At 33.7% G+C, this 16690-nt stretch overlaps 1 protein-coding gene across 2 annotated transcripts in view; it reads right to left on the bottom strand.

Annotated features, from left to right (window-relative positions):
* The window catches only part of norpA (no receptor potential A), a 98982-nt gene that overhangs the window by 69290 nt on the left and 13002 nt on the right, over positions 1-16690 (bottom strand). For both annotated transcript variants that reach the window (XM_089642606.1, XM_089642607.1), the window contains exon 2: positions 6591-6687. In XM_089642606.1, the coding sequence (XP_089498732.1) occupies positions 6591-6647 (57 nt within the window). In that variant the 5' untranslated portion in view covers positions 6648-6687. The remainder of the gene's footprint in view (positions 1-6590; positions 6688-16690) is intronic.

Below are 16690 nucleotides of genomic sequence, written 5' to 3'. Positions count from 1 at the left end.
TCGTTAATGAAAACTTTTTTTAGGTAAAACAAAGATTATGATTATACTATCAAAGATAAAGCACAGTTAAATAGACATTTAAAAGGTCTGTGACTTTAGATTCAATAGGTACATTATTAATTATTATTACGTGCATTTAATTTACACAAATGAAACAAATACATTCATATTTATTTGTGTTCTTACCAACATATTGATTGAAAAAAAAAAGTTAATTTGTGGCAAGTTCCAAAGTTGAAGATATTCTCAGTATCGCCCTGGTGTAAGACCACCATTCAGAATTAAAATGTCGCTTGAAATGTCTTTTGCCGTGTTTAGTGACCAGAGCTGATTAGTCAGGTACCTCCCCACCGTCCTCTTCTCCATCTCCTTCCCCTCTCCACTACCTTCAAGCCTCACGAAATACCCGAATTGGGGATACTGTAGACTCGTTGGCTCCAGACGGTTGGGAGCAGTTGGGACTCTTGTGCGGTTCTACATAAAACATATATATGATCTACACTACAATGTTTTTTAATAATATGGGAATGAGATCCTCAGCACGGGAGATACCGTTGAGGATATCATTATCTCTATTTGTTAAAAAAAAAGAAAGATAATAAAACATTTATTATTATTATTATCGTCACTATTTGTTATTGCTACTACATACTTACTTGTTTTGTAAAATTTTACCATTTCTGCTTTAGTGTACATTTATGCATTATACATCTGTAATCTCTTTAATATATTTTGTTGTACAAAATATTTTATGCAGACTATGAAAATAAATAAATAGACAGTACATTCAGCTGCCAGACATAAGATAATTTTATGTATTTTGGCAGGGTTAATTAAAATGTGAAATGCTGGAAATCGGTATGATAATTTATTTAGAAATGAAGGTACAAGTGCCATTTACATACAAAGTTTTTATTTTATTTTTTTACATATACATGCAGTATTAAATTTTGATGAGAAAAATTAAAGAATTAAATTTAGTTAAAACATAACAAATAAAATAACAGTAAAGAAAGAAGCAATAACATAAGCCTGTTATGTAGTAAATTCATTAAAATAAGTGGCGTTAAAATATGTTATTAGTGCAGCTTTATACTTTACAAGGGGAATATTATAAGTATCTACGATTTTAGCATAAAAGTTCCCAAGTGTGTGAAATCTATTTTTTATAACTGAGTTATATCCTGAGACTGTGGTATAATTGTCACAATAATAGATACTAGATGACCTTGATCTATTGGTAGGTACATGAAATTGAATCAACATTAATATGTCAGGGCTATTCAACTGATAATTTATAATTTTGTATAAAAATATAAGATCAAAAATTATAATATATACAATAATTTTACATTATTTTGAAACACATTTTGTTAGTATTCGTTCCAAAAGTGTGAAAATAATATAACAATCAGGGATGACGTTAAATATGAGACAATAAAATAAAATAAAGGCACACAAACTCAAACGGCTCGGAGGGCTTTGAAGCAGAGAATGGACGGATATCTCGAGAGTATTTCCTCTTGGGGTAAAAATAATCTCGTCGAATTTAATGTTTCAAAGACCCAATCCTGTCTGATTACGTCTAAAAGGGATCCAAATGATAATCTAGTCTCCTTCAACGGAAGCAATCTTCCGAACAGGCCTTCCATTGATATGCTTGGTATAACTGTAAGTGACCAGCTCAGGTACGGGGGCTCCATCGAAGCCAGAGTAAAGCTGGCCTCTTAGAAGCTGGGCGTACTGTACAGGGCCCGCAGATACTTTAATAGTACACAACTGCTGACCCTGTACAAATCGCAAGTGTGCCCTTCTGTCGAATTTGGCAGCCATCTCTGGTCCGGAGCCCCTAAATACCTGAAAAAAACCCTCGACTCTGTGCAAAAACGGGCGGTCCGTTTGATAGATTCCCCAATCTTAACAAATGGACTGCAATCTTTAGAGCACAGGCGTCAGGTAGGTATGCTGTCCTTGTTCTATCGGTATTACAATGGAAGATGCTCTGAGGAACTAGCGTCATTGATCCCTTCGGCACCGGTGCGTAGTCGGGATACACGCCAAACGCGCGCATAACATTTGTACACGGTTGACATTTGTACACGGTTGACATTTGTCACATGAGAACGGGTCGCTTCTACGATTCGTTCTTAAGTTCAACAGCTCGGCTGTGGAACGAACTGCCGGCCTCTGTGTTTCCTCCCTCCTACAACATGAGACTCTTCAAGACCCATGTTCACTCCTTCCTCTCCACAAAAAGACCCTCCACACAGCATCCCCAAAGATAGGCCCTGAGGGAAATGATTTTCTTCAGGGCCTCCTGTGTGGAGTTAATATATAAAAAATATAAAAAAAAACGCTAAGGGATAAATAAACAACGTTAACTTTTTTCAAATGTGTTTAAAATAATCATGACTGAAACTGAGTACCTACTCTACAACACAGAAAATAAAAAAGTGTTTTTTCGATCTGAACTTCTGATTTTTTTGTTTTTACTATAGTTACACCACAACATCGACTAGAAATGTGATGTAGATAATTCACCAGTTTCCCGCTTGTAGATACTAGTTTTCTAGCACGGTGTATACAAAACTATTGAAGTTTATCATTATAGAATGCCATAATAAACATATCCGCCAAGTTTCAAAACTATTGCACTAAATTCCACCTAACGCCCTATTGTTCTAGGTACCTGCGCAATTAGAAGCCAGTGATATATTTTAAAACTACATAATATTTCACCATACATCATACATTATTTGACGGTCTCCGTGGTCTGGGGGTAAGGCTACGTCATAACCGTTATAACCAATTTGAACTGTTTAGGAGTGTGCGGTTTTAGGATCCTTTTTAAAAACCAATGAAAATATTTAAATTACAGATATTTAGGGCGATGATCGTAGTTAGAAAAATTAAATTTATAATTTCCGTACATTTTCAACGTTATCCATAGTTTGTGAAAATACATCTATTTTACACAAAAATATAAAAAAGCTCCCAACACGGAGAAAATTTATTAAGAATACCTTTAAAAAGATAAATGCCTGCAGTCCGGTTAAGAATGGGACTGCAGGCCTTTAACTAATGAATTGACAGGTTTCCTAGTAAACTATCAGTAAGATGAATGTGTTATGGCGATGTCGGAACACGTGTTCATAAAAAATATAATATTTTCACATTTCGTCATTGTATATTATCAAGGCAAATGCAGATGCATGATGTAGTTTAACGAATTAATTGACAGGTTTCCTAGTAAACTATCTATCAGTAAGACGAATGTGTTATGGCAATGTCGAAACACGTGTTCATAATAAAAATTCTAATATTTTCACATTTCTTCATTGTATATTATCGAGGAAAATGCGGCTGCATTAATTAACACGTGTTCGATATATTGGGACTTAACTTAAAGTTAATCAGGAAACTGCCAACAATCCCGTTTTTAACGGATTACAAATCATTTGGGATATTTTTAATAAATTACCAATACTCATTTTTTATCGTGTAGGGTTTACTGCCATCATGCCATTCTAAAAGCTGGAGATAATTGCCTATCAGTTTCCTTCTGTAGGTAGGTACCTACTAATCTTATTACACGAGTGGTGTCTTCCTTTTATCCCGACCGAATATAAAATAAATTTGAATAATCGGAATGTCGGCATGTAAGAATTTCTCGGATCGCAATCATCACGGGAATAAAGTGGATTCGCGAATGGTTTTGATGTAACAGTTTTATTGCGTCTGTAGCTAAAACAGAGCAAGCACTTCATTATAAATTTAAAGCATTTCATGTAGACAACTACATTGTATATAAATTATTAAGCATGGAACCGTTGCACAACAAATTGAATTTAAGTGTTACGTAATTAGGACGCCTATGTACTTTCTTGCAAGATTTACAGGTCGGAAAAATAATGTTGACTAAAATTGAGAGCACTGCGATCGTATGAAATGTTTTTTCAATGGCATCACCACATTGACATGCATCAACAAGATCGCATATAGGAAAATGGATGTATGTGTAAAAAATCACAATGACCCAGTGCATTTTTTTTTACCCAAACGGTGTTAAAAAATTAGTCGTACTTTCCGAAAAGAGAGGATCCTACACATTCTACGTAGTTGACGCTTTGCAAACAAGATAATTACATAAAAATTAGATTTGGGGGGTATTGATGAAATTAATGTTTCAAATTAGCCATTTATTAGGATGTGAAATCAAAATAATAAATAAATTAAAATGTAAAACAATTGGGTTGTCGATTTCTGGACGTGTCTTTTTTATTATGAACTGTCAAACTCGAATGTGAAGAAATTTGAACGTGAAGAACAAATTTCAAACACAAAGTGAGATTAAAAAATCAACTCATATAAACAATTATTATTTTTTTTGGTAAACTAATGTTTAAGACAAGATTTTTTAAGCAAAGCACAAAGGGTAACAATTATTATGTGCTATGCATAAAAAATCTTGTCTTAAACATTAGTTTACCAAAAAAAAAAAAATAATATTTGACAAGTTTAAGTATGTTCACCAAAAAATGTAGACAATTTGTCTCGACGCCATCTAGTGAGAGAGCACTTACAATGCCTTTCTCATATAAAATAAAGTTGGTTGTTTTCAGGTGAAAAAATGTAATAAGCAGTAATTGTTGAATGAAACACTAGTACATATTGAATTATTTCGCGGATAAGAGATAAGCCGCCATAGCTCAGTGGTCAGAGCTGTCGACCGGAAATCGAAAGGACACGGGTTCAAGTCCCGTTGGCGTCATGTATCTTTTATCAGGAGATTTTTCAATGTGGATGAGTGTTTCAGGCTAATAATTATTGCTTATAAAAATAATCATATAAACAAAGTTACAATTCAACTATTTTTATTAAAAGATATATTTAAAAATATGTAAGTAAATATATTTTTTTTGTTTCACTGAGGATTGAACCTTCCTCCCGAGAGACTAGAACCAACAACACTAACACCTAAGCCAAATTCTAATTAGATAAAACCGAAAATTATTTCTTATATTAAGTGCGGTAAATTTTTATTTATTAAATATGTATAATGTCATCTAATTTCAGAAAAATGCGTTTGTGCACATGAGTGCCACCATAAGTTGATAGAATGCATTGTCATCGACAACGAGTCTATCTGCCGAGTTTCAGCTCGATCGGATATCGGAAAATAAGTTAATTTCCACGTCATTCATTAATTAACCCATTCAATCAAGAAAACAAAATCGAAATTCAAGGGTATTTGAATAATGTTTTTGATTTTTTTCCACACTGTTACATCATTTTGAAACTTGTTATATTTTTAAACCCATTGAAATAACTAAAGAAAATTAACACAAATAAACACAAATCAGTATTAAAATAGTCGTCAATCATATCGACAGAAGATTAGTAGTAATAAATATTATGTTTCTATAAAATAGTAGTAGTTCTATTAAGTTATTTTTATTATTATCTCATGTATGATTCATACTTGCACACTTATTTTTCTATAAAATAGTATTTTTTAGTTATTTTATGTTAATTTTATTGTTATTTCATGTATGATTCATATTTGCATACTTATGTTTCTATAAAATAGTATTTTGTAGTTCTTTTAGGTTATCTTTATTATTATTTAATAAAAATAAAAAAAAACAATCACATTGATCTCTATAGATACTTTTTATAATTTAAAAAAAATATATATTTAAAACTCTACTGTTTTATCCTTACACTATAATACCCACGCTCAGGCTTCGCCTTTGTGGGATTTTTTGTTACTCTTTCATTCTATATTACTATGTATGTACCTAAATTGTATATGTATCAAAAATTTTGTTAATAAAAAAAAATAAAAAATAAATTTCATGTATAACTACCACAACACAGGCATTACAAACTCTTATTGCCTTTCAGACATTTTATAAGCACTTCATTCTTGCTTATACTACTTTATTGTATATTATTACATATAATTTCTTACTTTGACTTAATACTATACTACAGATTGCTACTTATATTTTATTTATATCTCTTTTTTCATACTTTTAACCTTACTACCATTTACTGATTATACCGTTATACTTTTTTTTTTTTTAAAAAAAGAAAGACAAACATTCCCGGGTTACGAATAACCCAACAATGTTTGAAAATCTCCTACTACCACCACAGAAAGCCGAAAATGTTGCTTGTGTTGTGATGGAGGACTTAGCTAGCCGAGGAATCGAACACGCGACGCTCGGGTGAGACCCAAGCGCTATGCCCACTCAACAACTGACCGGTCAAAATTTATATTGTTGCATTCCTTATGTTGCTGTACTATTCTCTGTAATTTAGTATGTGAATGTCACATGTTGTGCCGTATATGTGAAAATAAATAAATAAATTAGCCTAGTATGGTAGTTAAAATTTTTTTAAAAAATGTAACATGTAAACATGAGTTAAATAATAAAAAATAAAAAAAATAAATAAATAAAAACCGGATATGTTTTTGCAAAAAGGAGAAATACGATAAAACCAGCGATATATAAAATCACAAAGTTTCACCTCTAATGTATAAAAAAAACACTGATCAAAAAATATATTTGTAAAATAATTACCTGCAGTAACGCATCCGGCACTGATATCTGCCAGTTGAATTCGAACTTCTTGGTCATGTTGGCGCCCCCTCACTCGCGGGACCGCCACACTCCGCCCCTGGAGAAAAAAGAAACAATTTTTAAATACTAATTATGTGTCATTGTCGACCGCTAAAACGAGCCGCCACTGGAGGGAGGGGGGAGAAAGACAATGGTGTACAAAGAAAACACATATTAAATATGTTTTCATAGAAAAAATCACTTTGTTGTTTGATATATTATTAAATGGATCAAAGCACTCAGTTTTAACAACTAATTTATTCGCAAACTGACTGATTTTAGCTTCATTACGGTAAAAATTTAAAACTTTTTTTTTATTTGTTGAATAAATTTGAATTATTTAAAACAATGTGTTTGTTTAATTTAATGACGTTGTGTACAAATACTAACTGTGGAAATACATTTGGATACTTTCGTTTTGATAAGTTGCGCCATCTCTTGGGCCGGCTAGTAGCCTATTTAATAGTTTTTTAAAAATTATTTTGGTTTGACTGAGGATTGTACCGTCCTCCCCGGGGACTGGAGTCAACACCGCTAACACCCAAGTCAAATCCTAATTGGATAGTACCGACATTTATTTAGAATAATAACTGCTGTAATATCGTCCGATTTCAGATAATATGTTTATGTTTGTGCGTGTTGTGATTAACACTAAAAGTCAGCCGAGTTTTAGCTCGATCGGATGTCGGAAAGTCAGTTAGTTGCACTTCCAAAATTCCATCTCATTAATTATTTCAATCATGAAAACAATTCAAATAGATGTATTGAAAAATACAGCTGTAGCATTGATGTATTGATCTAATTTGGTCCATGAGCTGTAGTTATTAAACATTTTAGCAAAGCATAACAAGTTTTAGGTTTTTGTTTTTCTTCTTCGCCGATTTCATTTAATTAGTACAAACGTATATTCTTTGTTTTATAGATTCGTTTACTTACATAATCAATCTTATAATTAATATTTTCTTTATATCATTCTACATGTTTTATTATGTATTTGTACAACGACTGCCACGTATGCAAATGGCACTTGTGCCGTTTATTCTAAATAAATAAATAAAAATGTTAAAAAAACTTCACATAATAAAATTTTCCATGAAGTTGAAGATTTCTGCGCACGTTTCCGATACAACAAAAAAAACGAAGACAAACTATCCTCACCTAGTATATGATCTTGACAGTTAGTTGTCCGTGAAGTTGAATAATTATTTGCATGAGCGAAATGCTCAAAATATTGCATACTTGTCAAATTTACAGAGGAAGACGTGAAGTTAATAAAAAAACACAATTAAATGCACCTGTTTTGTGGATACTTGCAAACTAGAAATGAATTACCTTCGGCTATTATTTGGTAGATAATAGCCGAAAAACAGCTGAAAGTACATACATATATACTCGTACAGGAAATAGAATTAGTTTTATAATCTGAGCACGCACCCTTCAAACTCCGTTGTAACCTCTCTGTTATGTTCATAAACGAAGCATATAACAGAAAGAGAGGTTAGCGCCGGGTTCTCAGTGGCAGGAGGTATATTAGTTACGCGACTCGCGAGTTTTTTTTGCGGTTTTTGCAATCTGACACGATTACAAATTGCCGAAAAAGAAGTGGGTCAAAACAAAAAAATAATAATATGCACTGATCTTTTCTGGAAGGGAAACATCAATTTTTAATTAAAAATATCATTCGACAAAAATTGAATGTTAATGGGCAAGAGTTGTCTTCCATTCGTTACGCTTTTCCGTACAGCCAAATATGAAACGAAATTGATACAGTTGAACTGGAGCCAAGTGTCAATTTCCTTCAAATGCGCGTATTAAGTTCTGAACATAATACTTACTCATTGATACGTATTATAAAGATAATGAACATATTTTGTTTAAGCGAACCCAGCGCGATGTACATCGCTTCGTTTGTAAAGCAAATTAGAAAAAGGGAAACGGATAATTACGATGCAGTGTCAATTTCCTCTGAAATATTAATTGAATTAATATTATTTAATTAACTAATAGATCGACTTTCTTCTGAACGGAAATAGGATTGCGTGATAGAAATTAGAATTGTAAAATATGGAAATTTATAGTTGTGGCATTAAAAAATGACTAAAGGTGTAGATTTTCCCTAAATTCGTAAAAGTGCGAATATTTAAAAAGAAACTAGCGACAATTTAACTGAGGTCATATTTAGTTATTCTGATAAGTCGTGAGTTGGCCGATTACCCTTTGGGAGGTTGGCGTTGAATTTTGGAAAACGTTGTACATAAAAAAATATTTTTGAAAAAATTTTTTGGGACATTTAAATAATTTTTTTTTTCATTTTACATATTCCTGAAGGTCACAGTTGTCATGCGTAATAATAATTACACAGCAGGATAGTTTAAAAATAAAAATGTTGAAAAAAAAAATTATTGAACATGTAAAAGAAAATCAAAATTTTTATAGATTTCTACAAATTATACTTGATAAAAATAAAAAAAAATGATAAAAATAATTTTAGCAAAAAAACATACTTCTTAAAAATGGTAGATAATGTTCCCGTAGTGAATTGTGTGCGATGAATTTTTAATCAATTAATTTTATAAATTACATTTTTTTGTGATTTTATCAACTACCGTACCTACTAGGCTCGTGTCCTATTATGATAGTAGCATATGATTTAAATTATAATGTAAGAGCTAGTCTTATCATTTAATAAAAAAAATAAGAAAAAAAGTATTTAAGGAAAAAATATATAAACGTACATATAAACCATAATAGAAATAAAAATTTAACTAAATGATAAATAACATATTTTAAAGAAAATAGAGATTATACCAATATTTTATATGAAAAATTTAATGCAGGTTACTCATGGTAGGTATCTACCCTATTTAGAAGAGTTTTCCCAGAGGTGAATTTTCCGCGGTGAATTGAGGGCAGTGAATGTTCCTTGAACCACTAATAGTGTAAGTACTTATAAGGTGGCTTACATAACAAGTTACACCGGCAGTATACTTACATTATTATACTAGATACGGCAGCGCAGAGGTATCCATTTAATTGGATTAACAACAGAACTAGTAAGGTTGCATAATTTGCCTGATGTCATTACTTTTTTCATACGAATTTGTCGGTTAAATCATGAAGTGTAGTTAAAAATGGTGATTTTTATGCATTTAAGTAATTATTACAGTCGCGATCGCTTTCACCAATCAAACTGAGGGATAAAAAATGAAGCTCGCATGGAGAAAACGTACTGATATAAAATATTGTTAATTTATTGAGAATCTCTTCAAATTATTCGTATTCTGGTTAAAAATGGGAATGCAGACCGTTAACGAATGAATTGATATGTTTCCTAATAAACTATCAGTAAAACACGAATGTGTTATGGCGATGTCGGAACACGTGTTCATAATTTTTTTAATATTTTCGCATTTCGTCATTGTGTATTTATCAGGACAAACGCAGGGGCATGAACACGTGTTCCGATATATTATGAATAAACTTAAAGATAACTAGGCATGATATCCCGTTTTTAACGGATTTCAATAAATCAAAAATACTCATTTTTCTCCCTGCAGACGCACTATTTCGGATTCTTTCTCTGTCTATCCATTCTACAAGTTCAACAACCAAGGCGTCCCTTTCATCTGTTTTATTCCGTTTCATCAACCGTGCATTTTTTATAGATCTCCTCATTCATAATTTTAGCACATAAGTCTCAGGGATCTTATTTATACTGCATTCAGTTTACTTTTAGCACACAAACCTCAGGGATCTTATTTATACTGCATTCAGTCTACTTTTAGCACACAAGCCTCAGGGATCTTATTTATACTGCATTCGGTCTACTTTTAGCACACAAACCTCAGGGATCTTATTTATACTGCATTCAGTTTACTTTTAGCACACAAGCCTCAGGGATCTTATTTATACTGCATTCAGTCTACTTTTAGCACACAAGCCTCAGGGATCTTATTTATACTGCATTCAGTCTACTTTTAGCACACAAGCCTCAGGGATCTTATTTATACTGCATTCAGTCTACTTTTAGCACACAAGCCTCAGGGATCTTATTTATACTGCATTCAGTCTACTTTTAGCACACAAGCCTCAGGGATCTTATTTATACTGCATTCAGTTTACTTTTAGCACACAAGCCTCAGGGATCTTATTTATACTGCATTCAGTTTACTTTTAGCACACAAGCCTCAGGGATCTTATTTATACTGCATTCGGTCTACTTTTAGCACACAAGCCTCAGGGATCTTATTTATACTGCATTCAGTTTACTTTTAGCACACAAGCCTCAGGGATCTTATTTATACTGCATTCAGTTTACTTTTAGCACACAAGCCTCAGGGATCTTATTTATACTGCATTCAGTCTACTTTTAGCACACAAGCCTAAGGGATCTTATTTATACTGCATTCAGTTTACTTTTAGCACACAAGCCTCAGGGATCTTATTTATACTGCATTCAGTCTACTTTTAGCACACAAGCCTCAGGGATCTTATTTATACTGCATTCAGTTTACTTTTAGCACACAAGCCTCAGGGATCTTATTTATACTGCATTCAGTCTACTTTTAGCACACAAGCCTCAGGGATCTTATTTATACTGCATTCAGTCTACTTTTAGCACACAAACCTCAGGGATCTTATTTATACTGCATTCAGTCTACTTTTAGCACACAAACCTCAGGGATCTTATTTATACTGCATTCAGTTTACTTTTAGCACACAAGCCTCAGGGATCTTATTTATACTGCATTCAGTCTACTTTTAGCACACAAGCCTCAGGGATCTTATTTATACTGCATTCAGTTTACTTTTAGCACACAAGCCTCAGGGATCTTATTTATACTGCATTCAGTCTACTTTTAGCACACAAGCCTCAGGGATCTTATTTATACTGCATTCAGTCTACTTTTAGCACACAAGCCTCAGGGATCTTATTTATACTGCATTCAGTTTACTTTTAGCACACAAGCCTCAGGGATCTTATTTATACTGCATTCAGTTTACTTTTAGCACACAAGCCTCAGGGATCTTATTTATACTGCATTCAGTTTACTTTTAGCACACAAGCCTCAGGGATCTTATTTATACTGCATTCAGTCTACTTTTAGCACACAAGCCTCAGGGATCTTATTTATACTGCATTCAGTTTACTTTTAGCACACAAGCCTCAGGGATCTTATTTATACTGCATTCGGTCTACTTTTAGCACACAAGCCTCAGGGATCTTATTTATACTGCATTCAGTTTACTTTTAGCACACAAGCCTCAGGGATCTTATTTATACTGCATTCAGTTTACTTTTAGCACACAAGCCTCAGGGATCTTATTTATACTGCATTCAGTCTACTTTTAGCACACAAGCCTAAGGGATCTTATTTATACTGCATTCAGTTTACTTTTAGCACACAAGCCTCAGGGATCTTATTTATACTGCATTCAGTCTACTTTTAGCACACAAGCCTCAGGGATCTTATTTATACTGCATTCAGTTTACTTTTAGCACACAAGCCTCAGGGATCTTATTTATACTGCATTCAGTCTACTTTTAGCACACAAGCCTCAGGGATCTTATTTATACTGCATTCAGTCTACTTTTAGCACACAAGCCTCAGGGATCTTATTTATACTGCATTCAGTTTACTTTTAGCACACAAGCCTCAGGGATCTTATTTATACTGCATTCAGTCTACTTTTAGCACACAAGCCTCAGGGATCTTATTTATACTGCATTCAGTTTACTTTTAGCACACAAGCCTCAGGGATCTTATTTATACTGCATTCAGTCTACTTTTAGCACACAAGCCTCAGGGATCTTATTTATACTGCATTCAGTTTACTTTTAGCACACAAGCCTCAGGGATCTTATTTATACTGCATTCAGTCTACTTTTAGCACACAAGCCTCAGGGATCTTATTTATACTGCATTCAGTCTACTTTTAGCACACAAGCCTCAGGGATCTTATTTATACTGCATTCAGTCTACTTTTAGCACACAAGCCTCAGGGATCTTATTTATACTGCATTCAGTCTACTTTTAGCACACAAGCCTCAGGGATCTTATTTATACTGCATTCAGTTTACTTTTAGCACACAAGCCTCAGGGATCTTATTTATACTGCATTCAGTTTACTTTTAGCACACAAGCCTCAGGGATCTTATTTATACTGCATTCAGTTTACTTTTAGCACACAAGCCTCAGGGATCTTATTTATACTGCATTCAGTCTACTTTTAGCACACAAGCCTCAGGGATCTTATTTATACTGCATTCAGTTTACTTTTAGCACACAAGCCTCAGGGATCTTATTTATACTGCATTCGGTCTACTTTTAGCACACAAGCCTCAGGGATCTTATTTATACTGCATTCAGTTTACTTTTAGCACACAAGCCTCAGGGATCTTATTTATACTGCATTCAGTTTACTTTTAGCACACAAGCCTCAGGGATCTTATTTATACTGCATTCAGTCTACTTTTAGCACACAAGCCTAAGGGATCTTATTTATACTGCATTCAGTTTACTTTTAGCACACAAGCCTCAGGGATCTTATTTATACTGCATTCAGTCTACTTTTAGCACACAAGCCTCAGGGATCTTATTTATACTGCATTCAGTTTACTTTTAGCACACAAGCCTCAGGGATCTTATTTATACTGCATTCAGTCTACTTTTAGCACACAAGCCTCAGGGATCTTATTTATACTGCATTCAGTCTACTTTTAGCACACAAACCTCAGGGATCTTATTTATACTGCATTCAGTCTACTTTTAGCACACAAACCTCAGGGATCTTATTTATACTGCATTCAGTTTACTTTTAGCACACAAGCCTCAGGGATCTTATTTATACTGCATTCAGTCTACTTTTAGCACACAAGCCTCAGGGATCTTATTTATACTGCATTCAGTTTACTTTTAGCACACAAGCCTCAGGGATCTTATTTATACTGCATTCAGTCTACTTTTAGCACACAAGCCTCAGGGATCTTATTTATACTGCATTCAGTCTACTTTTAGCACACAAGCCTCAGGGATCTTATTTATACTGCATTCAGTTTACTTTTAGCACACAAGCCTCAGGGATCTTATTTATACTGCATTCAGTTTACTTTTAGCACACAAGCCTCAGGGATCTTATTTATACTGCATTCAGTTTACTTTTAGCACACAAGCCTCAGGGATCTTATTTATACTGCATTCAGTCTACTTTTAGCACACAAGCCTCAGGGATCTTATTTATACTGCATTCAGTTTACTTTTAGCACACAAGCCTCAGGGATCTTATTTATACTGCATTCGGTCTACTTTTAGCACACAAGCCTCAGGGATCTTATTTATACTGCATTCAGTTTACTTTTAGCACACAAGCCTCAGGGATCTTATTTATACTGCATTCAGTTTACTTTTAGCACACAAGCCTCAGGGATCTTATTTATACTGCATTCAGTCTACTTTTAGCACACAAGCCTAAGGGATCTTATTTATACTGCATTCAGTTTACTTTTAGCACACAAGCCTCAGGGATCTTATTTATACTGCATTCAGTCTACTTTTAGCACACAAGCCTCAGGGATCTTATTTATACTGCATTCAGTTTACTTTTAGCACACAAGCCTCAGGGATCTTATTTATACTGCATTCAGTCTACTTTTAGCACACAAGCCTCAGGGATCTTATTTATACTGCATTCAGTCTACTTTTAGCACACAAGCCTCAGGGATCTTATTTATACTGCATTCAGTTTACTTTTAGCACACAAGCCTCAGGGATCTTATTTATACTGCATTCAGTCTACTTTTAGCACACAAGCCTCAGGGATCTTATTTATACTGCATTCAGTTTACTTTTAGCACACAAGCCTCAGGGATCTTATTTATACTGCATTCAGTCTACTTTTAGCACACAAGCCTCAGGGATCTTATTTATACTGCATTCAGTCTACTTTTAGCACACAAGCCTCAGGGATCTTATTTATACTGCATTCAGTCTACTTTTAGCACACAAGCCTCAGGGATCTTATTTATACTGCATTCAGTCTACTTTTAGCACACAAGCCTCAGGGATCTTATTTATACTGCATTCAGTTTACTTTTAGCACACAAGCCTCAGGGATCTTATTTATACTGCATTCAGTCTACTTTTAGCACACAAGCCTCAGGGATCTTATTTATACTGCATTCAGTCTACTTTTAGCACACAAGCCTCAGGGATCTTATTTATACTGCATTCAGTCTACTTTTAGCACACAAGCCTCAGGGATCTTATTTATACTGCATTCGGTTTACTTTTAGCACACAAGCCTCAGGGATCTTATTTATACTGCATTCAGTCTACTTTTAGCACACAAGCCTCAGGGATCTTATTTATACTGCATTCAGTTTACTTTTAGCACACAAGCCTCAGGGATCTTATTTATACTGCATTCAGTCTACTTTTAGCACACAAGCCTCAGGGATCTTATTTATACTGCATTCAGTTTACTTTTAGCACACAAGCCTCAGGGATCTTATTTATACTGCATTCAGTTTACTTTTAGCACACAAGCCTCAGGGATCTTATTTATACTGCATTCAGTCTACTTTTAGCACACAAGCCTCAGGGATCTTATTTATACTGCATTCAGTTTACTTTTAGCACACAAGCCTCAGGGATCTTATTTATACTGCATTCAGTTTACTTTTAGCACACAAGCCTCAGGGATCTTATTTATACTGCATTCAGTTTACTTTTAGCACACAAGCCTCAGGGATCTTATTTATACTGCATTCAGTTTACTTTTAGCACACAAGCCTCAGGGATCTTATTTATACTGCATTCAGTCTACTTTTAGCACACAAGCCTCAGGGATCTTATTTATACTGCATTCAGTTTACTTTTAGCACACAAGCCTCAGGGATCTTATTTATACTGCATTCAGTCTACTTTTAGCACACAAGCCTCAGGGATCTTATTTATACTGCATTCAGTCTACTTTTAGCACACAAGCCTCAGGGATCTTATTTATACTGCATTCAGTCTACTTTTAGCACACAAGCCTCAGGGATCTTATTTATACTGCATTCAGTCTACTTTTAGCACACAAGCCTCAGGGATCTTATTTATACTGCATTCAGTCTACTTTTAGCACACAAGCCTCAGGGATCTTATTTATACTGCATTCGGTCTACTTTTAGCACACAAGCCTCAGGGATCTTATTTATACTGCATTCGGTCTACTTTTAGCACATACGCCTCAGGGATCTAATACAATTATTATAATAACGAAACTAATATTATTATATTACGACAAGTTGCAAAAACTAAAGGCACGTGCGCACAACAAGTGTGCTTTATAAAGGACAAAACTTTATTTATAATAACCTGCCAAAAGCACAAGTCTTGGCGCTTTTCGTAGGATATGCGCTACATATGTAAACAAATTGATTTGTATATATTTTACTGTTGGGACTTTCATACCAATATAACTGTATTCCTCAATCAATTTTTATTTGAATTTTAAATTCTCATCCTGAATGTTATGTATTTGTTCCTACTAGATTGTATGAAGTCTGGAAAACATATAACTAGGCATTCAAAAACAAAAAAAGTTCCAAGCATCACTGTCGGCCTTTTTCATACAAAACATAATTTTGGATTGAGGCCAAATACTTGACTAAAATGAATATATTTTTAATCCAAAGGTATAGTAAGGATGCGAAAAATATTTATTTATTTTAAAACATAAGGCTATAGAGAATTAGATTTTTCATGTTTGAGTAAACATTGGCAAATTATTTCTGAGTTGTATAATAATTACAAAAAAAAACACCTTTGTTCTATCTACTATGCAAAAATGATGAAATAAAAAATAAAATGGGATTAAAAGTATTTTGATAGGCAAATGTAAATTACAAACGACCGATATACGCTGGAATATAAATTTATCGTGTACAAATTAAAATTGCGACCCCGATTCGATTCGATTTTCGGGATGTTTTATTTTTTTTTTAAATAATGTTTCATTATAAAATAGTAGGTTGGGTAAGATAATTTTGTTAAAAGAAGGTACTACACACTCGC

This window comes from Hesperophylax consimilis, chromosome 18 (assembly GCF_061612785.1).
Source record: "Hesperophylax consimilis isolate HC1 chromosome 18, BYU_Hcon_1.0, whole genome shotgun sequence".
Classification (NCBI taxonomy): Eukaryota; Metazoa; Arthropoda; class Insecta; order Trichoptera; family Limnephilidae; genus Hesperophylax; species Hesperophylax consimilis.
Note: the sequence above shows the minus strand (reverse complement) of the source record. Positions and strands in the feature narration are given on the sequence as shown.